Source organism: Furipterus horrens, unplaced genomic scaffold (genome assembly GCF_987537825.1).
Source record: "Furipterus horrens unplaced genomic scaffold, mFurHor1.1.pri manual_scaffold_2, whole genome shotgun sequence".
Taxonomy (NCBI): Eukaryota; Metazoa; Chordata; class Mammalia; order Chiroptera; family Furipteridae; genus Furipterus; species Furipterus horrens.
Genome location: NW_028327172.1, coordinates 45999742 through 46017182, shown reverse-complemented (window position 1 = coordinate 46017182; position 17441 = coordinate 45999742). Strand labels below are relative to the sequence as shown.

The following is a 17441-nucleotide window of genomic DNA, read 5'->3' as shown; positions in this document are numbered from 1 at the left end:
ATGCTTCTGGTCCTCTCACCTGCATCATTTCTATGAAGATTCACCGTGTGCCTTAGCGATCACCTTGTTCCATGCATTTCTCCCTAACCCACTCCCCAACCCCAGATAGCTTGTCTTGGCTACACCAAAGTACTCACTTTACCTAGACTATTTATGTAAAGCCTCAAACGTAGGACCTACCACATAGCAGACACCTAGTAAATGACAGATTCCTTCTTTTCGCTCCCTTTCCTCATCTATGACTTTGCACACACTACAGCTTTGCCTTCCAATGTTCATCTTTACATCTCCCGCTGGTAAAATATTCATCGGCCTACATGTTACCTGGTCTATGAAGACATCACTGCAGCACTTCTACCACTAGAGCTAAATGTTCTCCATGGTCCCATAGAGCTTTTGGTTGCAGTGCTAATCAAACTGTACTCAATCACACATCCACATGTCTGTCTACCTTATTAAATATAAGCTCCTTTGGGCCAGACTGTAACTGATTCATTATTGAAACCTCAATGTTTTACAATAAAGAAGAATACATTCATTCTATGTTTACTGAACACCAACTACATAGTGGGCACTGATCTAAATGGCAGGCATAATATGATGAATAGGCCACAGTCACTTCTCTCAGGTAACTTGGACTGGAGGGGGACACAGACAATCACCGTGTAGGGTGATAAACACTACATGTGATACGCACAATATGCCAAGCAGTCATGGAGGACCATGCCCCTAGCCCCATAGACCATGCACTTACACCCATCTTTAACTGAGCTACTTGGAACCATCTCTCTCCTTTGGCCCCCGACCCACCTTGGCTAGCAATGAATCCATCTCTGAATCTCAGCAGGGACAGAACTGGTGCTCCTGATCTTCGGATGACCTGTACTGGAGCCCTAGGATTCAGAGTAAAAGGGTCAATTTTAGTTTTTTTCTTCAAAAGCAATGCCTGAGTATATGTGGTACTAACCACATCACAGCGAACAGGACATAGGTGAATAGAGATTAAAAATTCATATGGCTTTTTTCCTGCAAGATCCTTAAATGGTAGATCAAGATAATCCATCCATTCTTTGGAATGAATCTAAACATGTCTCTAAACATGTCACTGAGCTGAACGAACCTGGTCACCACCAATATCTCCAGTTTTCAGGGAAGCCTGATAAGGGTTTAAGATAACAATGTTAACAATATGTTAACCTTTTTACTTATAGACAATTAAGACAGTTGTGAAATATTAAAGTTGTCAGAACTCTGTAAAACAAAACAAAAGGTGAGTGAGAATCAAATAGATATATTATAGATGTAAGAGTGACTTATAATAGTAATCAGAGAGTCCCTCTCTCCAGGGAGGCAAAAACAAATACAAAAATAAAGTAACTTAAATTATGGAAGAAAAGTATAAGCTAGTCAGTCACTCTTCAGCTGGAATTTCTTCATTGCTCTTGGAGTAAAGTGTAAACTCCTTAGGCTGGGATGTAAGTCTTTTCTCAGCCAACCCCCGCTTTCCCGGCTGGCATCACTTCTCACCGCTGTGCCGTTGCAGGGGGCATACCTGTCATACTAAACTACTTCTCTGAGCCTCCGTGCTCTCTACATGCTGTGCTATATAGGGCAAGGCGCTTTCTTTACTTGTAACTTCCTACTGGACAAGGTGCAATGAAAGTCTCAGCTCCCTGGAGGAGCAATCTCACCTTCTTCCCTCTCCTTGGTGCTTCCTCATATTCCCGTGCACTGTCATGTCAGACCCTCGATCACAACGCAACACGACAGTCTTTAACTTGTATGCCTCAAAGGCACAGTCTATATCTTTTCAGTGTCCTGCACAAAGCCTGAAGCCATTCAATAAGTATCAGCTGAACAAAGGAAGGAAATGGAGGAAGAAATTGTAGACAGTGAAAAATCCTGGGACAGAGAAGTTGTGTGATTTTCTCTGGATAGCTTTAAGATCAGAATAAGGCCTGTCTTAGATAGGTCATGATAAAAGCTAAACAAAGAACCACAGCTAGCTTATTTGAACTTGGAAAATGATCAATCTTAGGCCAACTCAGATCTAATACCATAGAGAAAATTACTGACCTACTCAAAATTAAGTTTTACAGAATCATTTTAAGTGAAATATTAGTTCATTATTTAAGCTTAGCTTCCAAAACAATCACTATAATAGGACAATCATGACAGTACGAGTCAAATTACCTTTTAATATGATTCCAAGAATAATAAAAAAAAGTTAGACAGTTCACACCAGAAAATCTTTATAAATGGAAGAATATACACTTGATTCAATAGTTATCTATATACTATGCTAAATCAGTGTTAAAGCCAATAAAAATTTCCACTCTGAGGTCTACATCATGTAAACGCATGATGACTCACCTTGGACTCCTCACGTCCAGCTGATAAATGTTTCCATCCTGTGTCCCAGCCAATAGCAAGAAGCCAGAGAGAAAAGTACAGCAGTTGAAGGCATCTGAGCCAATAAAGAGAAATATCTGGAAACAAGTAGGAGACAAAAAATGCTGTTAAAGCTTAATTTGTTTCCAGGAATAAACAGGCACCAAGAAAAGAAAAAGTTTACTATTTTTAGAGGTATTTTCTTCCTTCCCCCTTAAAGCATTCTTGATCTAAACTCTGCATTCACCAACTACTGAGCAAGAAGTACCCCCAGGATTTCAGGAACCTGAGATTGGCTGAGGACTTCTTCAGCAGTTTATATAGTACCATATTCTGAGGCAGCAAATTTCAAACTGCTAGCCCTCAACACATTGGCTTATGGGATCCTCAACACCAAAGATCCTTCCTTTCTTTCTTTTCATTACAACCTTCCATCTGAGAAACACTTGCAATTCAAATATTTAATATTTGCCTTGTGTCACTTCTAACCACCTTTTGAAGAGAGATACTTTACAAGAAAAGAAACAAGCTTAGCCCTGGCAGGGTGGCTCAGATGGTTGGAGCGTCATCCCATACACCAAAAGATTATGGGTTCGATTCCCAGTCAGGGCACATACCGAGATTGTGGGTTCAGTTCCTGGTTGGGGAGCATATGGGAGGCAACTGATTGATATTTCTCTCTCACATCAATGTTTCTCTCTCTCTCTCCCCCTCCCCGCTCTAAAATCAATAAACATATCATTGGGTGAGGAAAAGAAAGAAAAAAGAGAGAAAGAAACAAAGTTTAAATAAAGTGGCAATTTAAAGAAACACAATCCATCCATGTACTTGAAAAGGTAAATTATCTGATTTTTATTTATTTCTTATTGTTAGCTCAAATTGATCATTTCTCCCTTGAATATTCTAAAAAGGAAAGAAACAAAGTAAAGCAAAACAAAACAAACAAAAATCCTTGATTTCCTTTTGAAAGTAAAAGCCAGCATGGAAATTCAGAGTGCAAAGGCAATATGATAAAATTAGTGATTTTTCTGGAACAAACATTGAAAATGCAAACATCACCAGCACAATGAAATAGCAAAATAAAATGAAAATACACACCCTATGGCTACACCAAATCATTAAAATTATCTGGGCAATGGAAAGAAATTTTAAAAGTCTAATGCCAGGAACTCAGAATTAAATTAAGAATACAGTATACCCAGCAAAACCCCAGAGGATGAAGGAAGAAAATTCAACTAATTCTCCTACAAAAGATATTCTGATCGTTAGCTGATCTAGAGCACTGAGTGCGTGAGTGCTTTACTCAGAACTTCTTCGTATTACCTCAGAGGAAGAAAGGAATCCATACAACATCAGTTTACATACAGCACATGAAGGTCAAGGTGACTTAACAAATAACAAAGGTCACAAAGCAGTAGAGCATTTAATCCTCATCACGTAACCCTATGAGGTAATTCCTACCAGGCCTAGTTTAATAATGAAGAAATTGAGGGTCAGAGAGGTTAAGTAAACTGTCCAATGTTGTAGCCATTAAATGGAAGAGCTGGGATTTAAATGTTGCCCTATTCCAAATCCCATACTCTTAATTACTACAATGTATTGCCCCTCACTCATGCAGCTTACTCAAAAGGTGAATTCAGTGAGCATGTAGAAATGTTTCCAAAACTGCTTATCAAGAACCAGAGTGACCCAGCTTGCCCAAGAATTCAAAGGTCTTAGAGGAACCACTTGCCGGCTGCCTGCTCTGGAGTCCCAAGCACTGAAGCTTCTTATCTTCCTGGGCCAACAGCAGCATTTTCGATTCTGTTCCAACCTCCCGGTCACCTGCATGACAGATGAGCTATGTCAGTAACGGGCTAATCAGCTGGCAGTGCCCAGAAAGCACAGATGCTGATGGCTGTTTACTGAATTACTTGCTGTTTACTAAACCACTTTGTTAGTGATGCACTCTTTAATTTTTTTAAAAGATTTTATTTATTTTTAGAGAGAGGGGAAGGGAATAAGAAAGAGAAAAAGAGAAACATTGATACGAGAGAGAAATATCAATTGGCTGCCTCTTGTACATGCCCCAGTTGGCAACTGAACCCACAGTGTAGACATGTGCCCCGACCGGGGATCAAACCCATAACCTTTCATTTTGTAGAACAATGCCCAACAAACAGAGCCATACCAGTCAGGGCCACTTATTAATTTTAAAAAGCATTTATTATGTTCTATATCTTGACAGTGGTATTGTTTATATGACTATACACATTTGTCAAAACTCACAGAACTGTGCAATTAAAAAGAGTGACTTTTACTTTATGTAAAATATACCTCAATAAACCCAACTTAAAGATATTATTATTAAGTCCTCTGTAATGTGACAAGATACCGTACTAGGTGCAGAGGTACAATGTTGAACAAAATAGTGTCTGTCCTCAAGGCTCTTACAGTCTGGAGGAAATAAAATTTATTCATTCACTAAATATTTACTGAGGGACTATAAGGTATCAGACACTATTTTGGGTACTGAGGAAATAGTGATGTACAGACACTCTTCAGAATTTTAGGGGAACTAGGAAACAGTGGAATAGGTAAACAAATAGGATACTTTCAGAGAGTGATGAGTTTTACAAAGAAAATAAAACAGGAAAATATGACCAAAAGTGGATAGTGGGAAGATTAGGGGAAAAGGTAACTTTAAATATAAACTTCAACTTTAAAAAGGCTTCATGGAGGCCATTTTTCAACTGAGACCTGAATAGTGAACAGAAGCCAGTCATGTGAAGGGTTTCGAGAAGTACTGGCCAGCAGGATCTACGTGCTAAAAGAATGAGCACAGGCCTGTGGCTGGAACACCGTGAGCCTGGCAGAGGGCAGTGTGATGTGAGTCTAGAGAGGAATGTGGGGGTCAGAAAGTGTAAGGGTTTGTGATAAGCCATGGTAAGAGGATAAAATTTTAATATATGTATAAAAGGAGGCCACTGGAGAAGAGTAGGAACAAAGAACAGTGACATGACTTGATTTGTGTTTTTTAAATGACCACAATGGATTATAGGGCAATAGTACAAGGAATGGATGATGATAAATTGGACCAGAATGCTGGCAGGAGGGAGACTGGGAGGGAGTACTGTGGAAAAATTAGAAACACTTTGAAGGTAGAGATGACAGACTTTGCTGATGTGGGACATGAGGAAAGGTGGGGGTGGATGGTGAATGAATCTTGGGCTTTGGGCTTGAGCAAATGGGAAGACAGGGAAAAACAGATGGGGGTGGGGTGGGCAGGAAATAAAAAACTCCTTATTAGACAAGGTAAGGTGGAGCTATTAGACTTCTAAACGTAGTCAAAAAGTCAGGTGAGAGGTCTATACTTTAATATATTTTTGGAAATCACCACCTTAAATACAATACTTAAAGCCATCCATTATCTAGGGAGAAATTGTAGTTAGAGTTGAGGGCTCTCCAATATTTAAAGGTAGAATAGGCCCTGGCTGGGTAGCTCAGTTGGTTAGAGTGTTGTCCTGATAAGCCAAGGTTGTGGGTTTGATCTCTGGTCAGGGCACATACAAGAAGCAACTACTAACTGTATGAATAAGTGGAACAACAAATTGATGTTTCTCTCTCTCTCTCTCAAATCAATAAATTAAAAAAAAAAAACTTTGTAAGTAGAACAAAGGAAACTTATAAAAGGAGAATAAGAAGCAGCAGTCAGTGAGACAGGAAGAAAAGCAATGCAGTGTGGTATCACAGAAGCCAAGAAAGAAAAAGTGTCCTGAGAAGAGGAATTGACTATGTTGAACCTTGCTGAGAATTCAGAAAGATAAGCACAAAGAAGTAACACTGGATTAGGCAACATAGAGTCTCTGCTGACCCTGCCCTAGCTTCTATTCTCCTGTCCCTCCTATTCTTGTCTGTTCTCCTGGAACCCATCCTTTTAGGTTCAAGTCAACTTCTTTTGTGACACCTTTCTCATTGAAACTAACTTAAAATACTCTCTTCTTCCAAGAATCACTGTTATTTCAGCCAAAATTTTATGGTTCTGTTCTACAGGCATTAGTCTCATCTGATATTAAATTGTAATTACTCAAACGTAGTAACTATGACATAAAGTTCATTTGCAGATTCCAAAGCAACAGAAACAACAGGTTTGCAATAAATATTAATATAATGTAAAAATAGGAATACCAGCTACAGAACAGGAAAGCGCAAGGAAGAAAAGGAAAAACTAAGGTAAATACTGAAGGGGTCTAGGAAAACAAAATAAGATCATATATTATATTATCAACTTACTGGGCATCTGCTCAGGGGAGCCGAGGTTGATGGAGTTGTCAGCCGCACCCACAGCCACGCCATTGATGGAAGAACCACAGTCTGCAATGACTCCCAGGCAGGCTGACCGCCCACAGTCCCAAAGTCGTGCTGTTCCATCTCGAGAACCAGATACCACATTCCTCCCCCGATCAACAATGGCTGTATCTAGGATACCTGGCAAAAGGAAAAAAAAAAACAACCCTATGATAGAGTAGATAGTAAAGAAACTAAAAGGGCAGAGAAGACATATCTGCATAAATTACTCCATTCCATCACAAATATGTACTGGATATTATCTACATGCTAGGCATATTCAAGTGCTAGAAAAACAAATACACAGAACAGAGTCCCTTTTCCCAATGGTACAAAGACTAGCTGTGAGAGCTCTGGCTAGATAGCTCGGTTGGTTGGAATGTTGTCCCAATACGCCAAGGCTATAGGTTCGATCCCCAGTCAGGGCACATGCAGGGGTCAACCAATGAGTGATAAGTAGGTGGAAGAACAAACTGATGTTTTCCTCTCTCTCTCCCTCCATCCCTATCTAAATCAATAAATAAAAAATTAAAAAAAAAAAAAAAACTAGCTGTGAGAGACAGACATGGAAAAAGAAGCTTTGGATTTAATTTTTAGTGGAATATTCTAAAGCAGTGGTTTTCAAGATTTTACTTTGGCTTAAAAACCTGTTTTTTAAAGCAAAAATTAAGTAGACATCTTAAGAGAGTTCCATATGGAAATCACTGTCTTAAAAAGATCCTGCTGCTTTCATTGAGAACTAATTGAAAGGGTTAGTTTCCCCATCTTAAAAAAATGAATGTGACTTCTGGTCTGGCCAAGATGGAGTAGCCCCATTCCTCCCAGATCCTTCTTACAACTAAAAAACCTGAACCTAACACAACAAACAAGCAGAGGAAGACTGAAAGATGGAAAGAAGAAGGCAGATCACCTATGGACCTCAGAACCTGAAGAACAGTGAGTCCCCTAGATTTCCTTATTGCTTCTCATATATCCTGGACAGGACACTGCAGAAGCCTCCAACATGGAACTGGTTAAAAAGCCAGAACCAGGTTTTTTGGTTTTTGTTTTTTTTCCTTCATTTTTTTTGTTCCCATTTTATTGCACTGTAATGACATATAACATTGTAAAAGTTTAAGATGTACAATAATGCTTTGATTTATGTATACTAATATACTGCAAAATGATTACTGTAATAAATGAATTAACATCCATCACCTCATCAGACCCAGTTTTAAAAACAACCACCGAAGGCTCCAAGAAAAGTCTGTTGTCCCAGGCAAAAGACTGGGAAAGGGGTGGCCTATTAGAACAGAAAACCTTTTGGTCATACCCACCCCACTCAAAGAGCAACAGGAAAACTGCTACATCTCCCTCACCCAAAGTTTCAGTGGGGCTGAATCAGGAATGATCTTCTATCCCAACCCCAAGGAAGCAGGACGTAGCACTCCAATCCCCCTACCTAGTGATGTTGACCTGGCCCAACTGGGTACTATCAGCAGGGGCCAGAGATGAACTGAGCCTCTACCCCCACCTGACAGCAACAGGTGGACAGAGGTAGAATAAGGTTGTAGGAAATGGCACTCCACTTTCCCCACCCACCCACCCTGGTGTCAATCAGCAGGGAAGTGAGCTTATAAGCCCACTTAGAGGCAAGGAGGTGGTGCAAGTTGAGACAGCAGGGCCAAGGGGAAGCTGAGCCCTGTTTACAAAGTGGCACTGTGAACAGTGCTCTGCTTTTGCCAGAGTAGTGTTAAAGGAGCAGGAGGCTGAGCAGACACATCTACCAAGCCCCAGCCACATAATTTGACAGGGACTGCCTGCTAAAAAGAGATCTGATAAGATCCAGAGGGTTATAAATCCAAAATATCCACACATTTTATAATTTCTTTTGAAAGAGGGGAAGGGAGAAAGAGAGGGAGAGAAACAGCGACATGCCCTGACCAGGGTCTGAACCTGAAAACCAGGCATATGCCCTGCCCTGGCTAGGATTTGAACCTGTGACTTTCAGTTTGCAGGACAATGCATATCTGAGCCACACCAGTCGGGGAAGATTTTATAATTTTTGGAGTTCTTTTACTACCTGTTATATGAGTTTCTGCTATGGTCCCTGGCCTTAGGAGAACACTGCATAAAAAGTTAAAGATAGTTATGGACACAGAGTTGTAACACAGTGGCATATATGTGGTAACACAGGACTATAGAGAGCAGAAAGTAGTCCGACCCTGTGATGATACAGGTAGGGCTGGTACTTGTTTTATTAAAACCCATTTACTGATCCTATATAAATACTTTGCAGATTGACTAATAAGAGGACCTGACCAAAGGTCACTTAGTCAATTAGTGATCTTAGTCTTGCTGCTGTTGCTCTCAAGATGAGATGACTTCAGATATACAAACCTTAGAAAAAACTCCACAGCAACTCAACATAAGGTATAGGTGATGGAGGACCCATGCAATTAACCACATGCCTCAACTCTAACTGGAAATTGCACCTTGAAAGACTTCTTCAGAAAAAGATTAATTTATGAAAGTGCCACAAATCAAAAAAGTAGCCAATTTAGGGCCTGTTTGAGAAAAGATGATTAGAGACAACTTAGATGGGACCTAACCACAGTGTAAGTTTCCAAACATATCCAATTTAAAGTAAAAGCTAAATCCAATTTATACAGCTGACTACAGTTGGAAAAACGTAGTACTTGCAATTATATATCTCTATGAACAAAGTTTTAAAAATAGTCTCCCGCTCAAAAACATTATGAAGGAAGCAAGCAGCATGTTATGCTATTAAATGTTTCTTAATTGTAACATATTTTGTATTAACTGTAAAGTATTTTGAGTTAAAGAAAATCTACCTTTTCATCTACCTCTATATAACAAATTCAGCATAAATCTATAAATCTAACTAGGAAAGGATCTTATATCTTTTCAGAATCCTACAAAATCACCAGTAGGAACATCAGGAAGGGCCTCCAGCTCTTATAACGTTACTGAGTTCCATGAAAGTGATGCAAGCTTTAGAGGAAAAAAAATGCTCCAGAAAGCATGTACCCATGGCTGGATGCTATAGCTGTGGCTAGGGAGCTGTGAATGGTATTACCTGTGTACAAATGTCAAGTATCACTCACCAAAGAGCTGCCACCTAGAAAGTTGTCCTTTTCTACCCCCACCCCAGGACTCTCTCACAAGGCCAAGGAATGGAACAAACTGTATGAATAAAAGCTGAAATCAAAGAAACAAATATTCTGAAATCCACTCTAAACTAAGTGACACATGTACTCTTAAGGAGAACTGAAGAACGCTGGGAGGCTTAGGACTCATGTGGAGGGCACCCTCAGTAACTGCAGCAATCCATGGGTGTCCTAAGTTGAGTGAGTGTGTATTGATGTTGAACACGCATTTTGTTAAGTTCAATATGCACAGTCATGTGTGGTTCCTTTGGACTCCTTTGGCTCCTGGCCTGGGCAGGCTGCTGTGACTCCTTAGGCCTGTCAGTTCTTCAGGCTAAATGAGAAAGGTCCAAATATCCTTTCTATTCCCTCTCCATGCAGCCATGTACTTGCAGTTTTAGAAGTAAACCATTTATTTGCTAAGGTTAACATGTGTTTGCTAAATGATTTCCATGTAATCTGACAAACCGCTATAAAGAAATATTAAAACATAAAACCCAATCTTCACACACAAGTTATTTATAATACAGTCAAGTACACAAGGCAAAAACAATGGGTTAAATGCCGTAAGTATAGGGAAATACATAATTAACTATAATTAATTCCCAAATGAAAGGTATAGATGATGTGTATTATACTTCCAAAGGAAGGATCAAGTTAAGGAATTAATTGGGAATGTTATTACATTTTCAAAAATATCCAAACTTATAAAATAAAAATAACATTGGTCGCCTTTTTACCACTTCAGTTAAGGATAAAACATCTCTAAATTTAAAATATTTTTTCCAACAAACCAACCAATCCGTTATAAAGGGAAAATGTTCTTACTCTGTCTCTATAATCTGGTATCAGCTGATTGTATGGGTTATTAATTTTTTAAAATCTGAACTGTGATTTAAATCCATGGAAAGCAACAGTTGGTGCTATGCTCTATTTTTGATGTGTAGTGACACAGCCATGTGCCACTTTTACTGTCATCTCAGCCAAAGGACTAATAATGAGATGATCTCCTGGGGAGAGTTTTTCCCTTATCAACTGTAGAAAACAACTATTTGAGTAAGGCAGTTCATTCTAGATAGCAATAACTAGACTGAGTAGCAAAGGAATTTCTAGTCCGTGGGGAAATAGCAGCTTATTAAATGCCCAGTTGGATGACTTATTTGTATTTGTGCGGAAAACGAGCTTTTCTTTCTATTTTTTTGGCGATGTGTCTCTGGGGATTATTAGAGAAACCTTTTGTAAAAAAAATTACCATTCATACCTCCTTTATGACCTTTGAAGGTCACCACGCACCTAGCATCTTCAGCTGACCAGATCTTCAGCTGGGCATCCATTCCCCCACTCAGAACCACAAGGCCTGATGGGAAAAACTGGCAACAATTCACATCAAACACATGTCCTTCCAATATTCTCTGGAAAAACAAAAGAAAATTCCAGGCTAGTTCTCTTGTCCATCCCTTGATGTTCTCACTCCTCCCATATCCCTGACCCCTTAAATGAAATATATATTCACATGCTGGGTTTTAAAACTAAGGAGGTCCAAAGGATCTCTTTAGCTCACATGTCTACAAGATAGCGTTCTAAGAGCTGTAGGCTCCCTTGCTGGCTTTGGCTACAGATGTGGATTTGATTTCCATGGCTCTCACAGACATCCCTAAGTCTAGTTCTACACATAAGAAGCTGAGGAGGCTTGAGGATTCTTTTATTCACCTCTTCTTAAAACATTCTGTGCACAATGGGGAGCTAAGCCATATAATCAGAATAACAGCCTAGCTACTCTGTCTTAGAAACTGATCACTGAAGACAGTTCATTCCAAGGTACCACCCACTTACGACATTCACTGGCCTGGCTCCTCCACTGTTCCAGCCCCAATTTGTTCTGGGAAATCACCAAGCTCAAGATGGTTCTCAGATTAACAAATGGAACAAAGACCAATTGAAGAGCAGTGATACTATATTTTTAGAATAAGACACTCTTCTTTCCATGACTCAGTTTAAGGTTTCTTAGACTACCTTTCATGTATAAGACCCTGAAAGTGAATCCAAAGCCTTTACTCTGAGCTCTCCATTGGAAGCCTGCCAGATTTTCATGCTCCCATCAGCACTAGAAGACACACCAAGGCCTCCTCCACTGGAAATGTCCAGGCATGTTATCTGTTTCAAAAGACAAAATAGCCAGTGTTACAAATAATAAAATGGTCATCTTCCCTTGAAATAATGTCATAAACCTCCCCTGTTTTACACTCCTCCAAGACTTATCCTAACACAAAGGACATGTATTTCATGTAAAGGGTGACTTATTATCATCACCAACTTCCCAACAAGACTAGAGCCTACAGTGCATTAGAACAGCCCCTTTACAATAAAAAATTATCCAGCTCAAAACATCAAGAGTACAAGGTTGCCACAGTTGAGAAACTGATACATTGTACTGTATCCTCCCAGTTAATGTACTGTTCCTGGAGGTGACAGGAATATTGTGTTATTTATCTGTGTTACATACTTTTGGGGCCCTAGTTCCTAGACATAAAAAGTAATATAGTCTGAATTATCCATTTCTTCCAAAGTGACAACACTGAAAAGTAGATTATAGGTCATACTAGCTGTTTCCTGACTCTGAAATTTTATTCAAGAAAAAGAAAACTAACATTTATTGGGTAGGTATTTTGTGCCAGACATGCAACAGACACTATCCTAATATAATTCCCTCAAAAATCTGTAAGATAGGTATTATATCTGTTTTTCAAATGAGGAATTTGAGGTTTAAAAAGTGATTAAGTAATTTCCCCAATATGACATAGTAGAGCCAGGACAGAAACCTAGGTCACAGTCCAAAGCTAAAGATCTATTCCATAGTCACAGCTAAAGAACAGACAGATCAATGGGACAATCCTAAATATTGGAGAAGATGACAATTCAAACCAATTATAAAGGATGAATTATTTTACACTGCTGTGACATACTAATCATTTCAAAAAGAATTTAGATTCCTTACTTCAAACCAAATAACAAAGTTTAAAATGTAAAAAATAAATACATAAGAATCCAAAGAAAACAGCATATTTATAATTTTAATTAACAAACACTTATATTGTGCTTACTATGTTCCAGGCCCAGTTCTAACTGCTTTAATTCTCATAACAACCCTAAGAGATAAATATTATTTTCTTCCCTATGTTATAGATAAACACATGGAGTTAATTATGTGGCCTAAGGTCACGCAGTTAGTAAGTGGCAGAACCAAAATATGAATTCTGGGCATCAAATCCAAAGAGTTTGTTTCTAGAGTCAATGCTTTTACCTACTAAGTTATGCAATTAAAAGTGAATTTATATATATTCACATAAGATTATATATATAAAATCATGGACTGCCCTAAGCAAGACTCCAAAGGCAGTTACCATAAAGGAATAAACTGATAGGTTTTAATATCTAGATATATTAAATATCTGTATGTCAAAAGGCACCATAAACAAATAATAATAAATAAGCTAGAAAAAACAATCTGCAAAGTATATGGCAAAGGATCAATATTATTATTATAAAAGCTGTTATCAATAAAGAAAAACATTCACACTTAGGCCCTAGCTGAGTGGCTCAGTTAGAGTACTGACCCAATACACCAAGGCTGCAGGTTCGATCCCTGGTCAGGTCACAGACAAGAATCAACCAATGAGTGCATAAATAAGTGGAACAACAAATCGATGTTTCTCTTTCACTTTCTCTCTCTTTCCCTTCTCGCTCTCCAAAAAATAAATTTGAAAAAATGGGCAAATGACATGAAGAGCGGCCAATAAATATATGAAAAAGTGGTCAATTTATGATTAATCAAAGGAATGCAAATTAAAATAACAATGAACTACCATCTCTCAAATTGGTAAAACTTAAAAATTCTAATACATGGTATTGACAGAGTATATTAAGTCAGACTGGTAGAAAAGCATTAATACAGTTAGAACCTTTTTAGTCAATGTATTCGGCCCAGTGATAGGTCAATTAATCAACATTTCAGTTAAAGTGGAAAATAATGAAAAATGATGCATAATACCTACATTTTAACTCAAATACACTAATGCACATTAAAATTCACCAATCTTTTCATTAGTCCACTGATCACTACAAGGAAGCTTCACCTTGACTTTAATAAATTATAACCAAAAAGCACAATTTACAATTTCTAGTTACTTACAAAGCAATCTATGAACAAAAATTCATCTAAGGTTTTTAAAAATATATTTATTTTATTTATTTTTAGAGAGAGGGGAAGGGAGGGAGAGAGAGAGAGAGAAACACTGATGTGAGAAACATCAATTGGTTGCCTTTTAGATGCACCTTGGACTGGGGACTGACCTGCAACCTACCCGAACTGGTGACCTGTTGCTTTGCAGGACAATGCCCAACCAACTGAGCCACATCAGTCAGGGCTAGGGTTTTTTTTTGTTTTTGTTTTTGTTTTTTTATAGCTTTTTGAGCCCTGGCTGGTGTGGTTCAGTGGATTGAGCGCTGGCCTGCAAACCGAGAGGTTGATGGTTCAATTCCAGTCTGGGCACACGTCTGGGTTGCAAGCCAAGTCCCCATTTCGGGCAGTATGGGAGAGGCAACCAATTGATGTTTCTCTCGCACTTCGACATTTCTCTCCCTCCATTCTCCTCTCTCTGAAAATAAATAAATAAAAATCTTTTGCCCTGGCTGGTGTAGCTCAGTGGATTGAGTACCGACCTGTGAACCAAAGTGCTGCTGGTTCGATTCCCAGTCAGGGCACATGCCTGGGTTGTAGGCCAGGTTCCCTGTTAGGGGTGTGTGAGAGGCAACCACACATTCATGTTTCTCTCCCCCTATTTCTCTCTCACTTCCCCTCTTTCTAAAAATAAATTTTAAAAAATATATTTTTAAAAGTCTTCCACTAACATTTTGCATTTATCTTGCTTATACATAATAGTTTAAAAGCATCAAACAAAAAAAACCTCTCTTCTTTACCAAGTCTTTATAAAGCAATCAACTTAGTTTTCAGATATAATCACTCTCTGCCTTTTAACACTCATATTTCATCAGTTAAACATATTTAATTAATTAATATAATTTCAAAAACAATGTAACTGGCATTGCAACTGACCCTTGGTAAGCATTCAACTTACCCAGTGGTGTCAGAAGTATGCAAACCTCAAAGAAGAGTTTATGGACTATAAATATACTGTGGGTATCAGTATGTTTTACAGATGAAATGCAGAACAAAAGTGGACCAAAAGCCTTATAATTGGCATTCCCTGTGACTCAGCAATTCTACTTTTACCAATGCATTCTAATTTCTTCCTAGCTTTGTGAGCAAAGGGTTAACTATATCATCAAAACAAGAACTTATAAAATTGCAATATCTGAATGCCCATAATGTAAGATTGGAAAAACAAACTATAGTAAAATAATACAATGGAATACTATGCAGCTCTTAAAAGAATACATAGAAAGATGACATAGAATAATGTACATAATATTTTTTTATTAAAACATTTTTTTTTAATCCTCACTCAAGGACATGCCTATGGATTTTAGAGAGGGGAAGAAAGGGAGAGAGAAAGAGAGAGAAACACTGATCAGCTGCCTCCTGTACACACCCTGACCAGGGACTGAACCCACAACCTAGGCATGCGTCCCAACCAGGAATTGAACTGACTACGACACTCCAATGAACTGAGCCACATCCACCAGGGTCATAATATATTCTTAAAAAATAAAAAGCAAGTTATAAAATAGCAAGTACTGTAAAAACCTATTTTGGTAAAATAGTTAAAGAAAAAAGATCGGGAACATCAAGTAAAATAATAATAGCTTAGTATGATGCTGGCACATAGTAGGCAATCAATAAATGTTAGCCATTATTACTATAATTATTATTAATAAAGACTATATTAAGAAGTTCACAACAGTTATATCTAGGTTATAGAAAGATGAGTGATTCACTTCTGTTTCCTAAATTTTCATCCCTAAACATGTATTTGTTTCGCAGTAAGGGAAAAATAGCTATTTTTTAAAATGTACTACACAATAAGAAGTGAATGTCTTTAAAATAATCAATTTATCCACCTATTTCTCACTTCTGCTTCCAAAAGCCCACAGTAGTAGAAAAGGCTTTCTCAAAAAGACCTTTGAAAATTATTCCTCAATAAGCTGTACTTGGAATTTTGAGAAAATGTCCCTGTCCGTAGACAAAGGGACAAAAATATGAGCAGTGGCAAATTATGCAAACATTAGCTACTACCACAGAGAAGGAAAACTCTGACTCCAAAAAACCTCCGCTGCCTTGCGGCATACCTCTTCAGGGGAAAGGCTAAGGGAGTAAACCCCGACAGAAAATCCGGAGCCGGAGTCCCTAAGGCGGTTTGACGTTGTAGTCAACACCGGCAACTCCTGCGGCGCACCTGAAGCCAAGCTGTATTGACTCCGTCTTTCCCTTGGACCCTTCAGCTGCGAAGAGAGGGGGGGTCTGCTGCATGGGCAACAGCAGACCTTCCATATCACCCTGCCCAGGCTCTGTAGCTTCAGCTTCACTGGAGAGGACACTCCAGCGTCATCGCAAGATGTCGATTCAACACGGGAGGAGACAGATACCGTGTCACTCCCGAGTCGGACTGCACAACCATTCTTGGCGGTGCAGATAGACTCTTAAGAAGCTACACCATCGTCTCTCGAGACGGACGGCTGCCGACTACGACTACTAGCTACTACCATCATTATCCAAAGCCAGTAAGTAGCTCTGCTACAACATTTAAGAAAATGTCACTTCAAAGTCCTTTCTCTAAGTGTACACATATTCAATGTGGTCCTAAGTATCAGTTTTGCCAAACATTATCATACTTCATTAGCTGTTATAATCACAGTAAATGAAAGGCACATTAATTATTAATGTTTATAGCACTAGACAAGTAGATAAAATAAAAAATTAACATGGTATTACATTTTTCCTCATTTTATCAAAATACTTACACTCTTTGCATGAATTCTGGAAAAAGTAGTATATGGTGCCAAAAACTTTGAAGATGCATTTTCCTTTGGACATGAAACATGAATGCTTTTCTAAATAGGAAAGGAAAGATGAAATACATCAGTAAAACTACTCCAATGGAATTAAATTAAAGCCTCTTAAAGAAAACATTAGGACAATAGGAAATTCTCATCTTGTAAGTGTATCCTCTCTAGTCCTCCTTCCCCAGCCCACAAAACTCTCACTCCCTGATAGATCAGCAGTCCTTTCACTGCAGGGCTGCAATGTAATTTGCTATCACTGAGATGCCATTATCTTTTTATGTTACACTGTCCCACAGAAGACAAGCCAACAATAAGCTATGACTGACAAACATGAGAGGATTAATTTTTTAGAAGAAAATCTAATACCAGTCCTCTTTAATTAGCAGTGGGGCAAGGAACAGGATCAACAGGTGTGAGGAAACAGCATCAGCCCTCAAGCCTAGAACCTAAAGGAGTAGTCTAAAAGTAAATTTGCTGCCTATAAGAACTTTCAGAAAAAATGTTAGATTACAGACAGCTACAGTTACCAGAGAAACTGGTAAAGTCAATTACGGT

General features: G+C 38.6%; 1 protein-coding gene across 2 annotated transcripts in view; it reads right to left on the bottom strand.

Moving 5' to 3' along the window:
• The window catches only part of PAAF1 (proteasomal ATPase associated factor 1), a 33003-nt gene that overhangs the window by 7000 nt on the left and 8562 nt on the right, over positions 1 to 17441 (bottom strand). The window contains exons 4-10 of one of the 2 annotated variants that reach the window (XM_090265329.1): positions 16845 to 16934; positions 11922 to 12020; positions 11128 to 11278; positions 6664 to 6858; positions 4124 to 4215; positions 2374 to 2489; positions 811 to 893 (exon numbers count right to left, since the gene is read on the bottom strand). In XM_090265329.1, the coding sequence (XP_090121455.1) occupies positions 811 to 893; positions 2374 to 2489; positions 4124 to 4215; positions 6664 to 6858; positions 11128 to 11278; positions 11922 to 12020; positions 16845 to 16934 (826 nt within the window). The remainder of the gene's footprint in view (positions 1 to 810; positions 894 to 2373; positions 2490 to 4123; positions 4216 to 6663; positions 6859 to 11127; positions 11279 to 11921; positions 12021 to 16844; positions 16935 to 17441) is intronic. The other variant, XM_090265338.1, reaches the window with a different exon arrangement.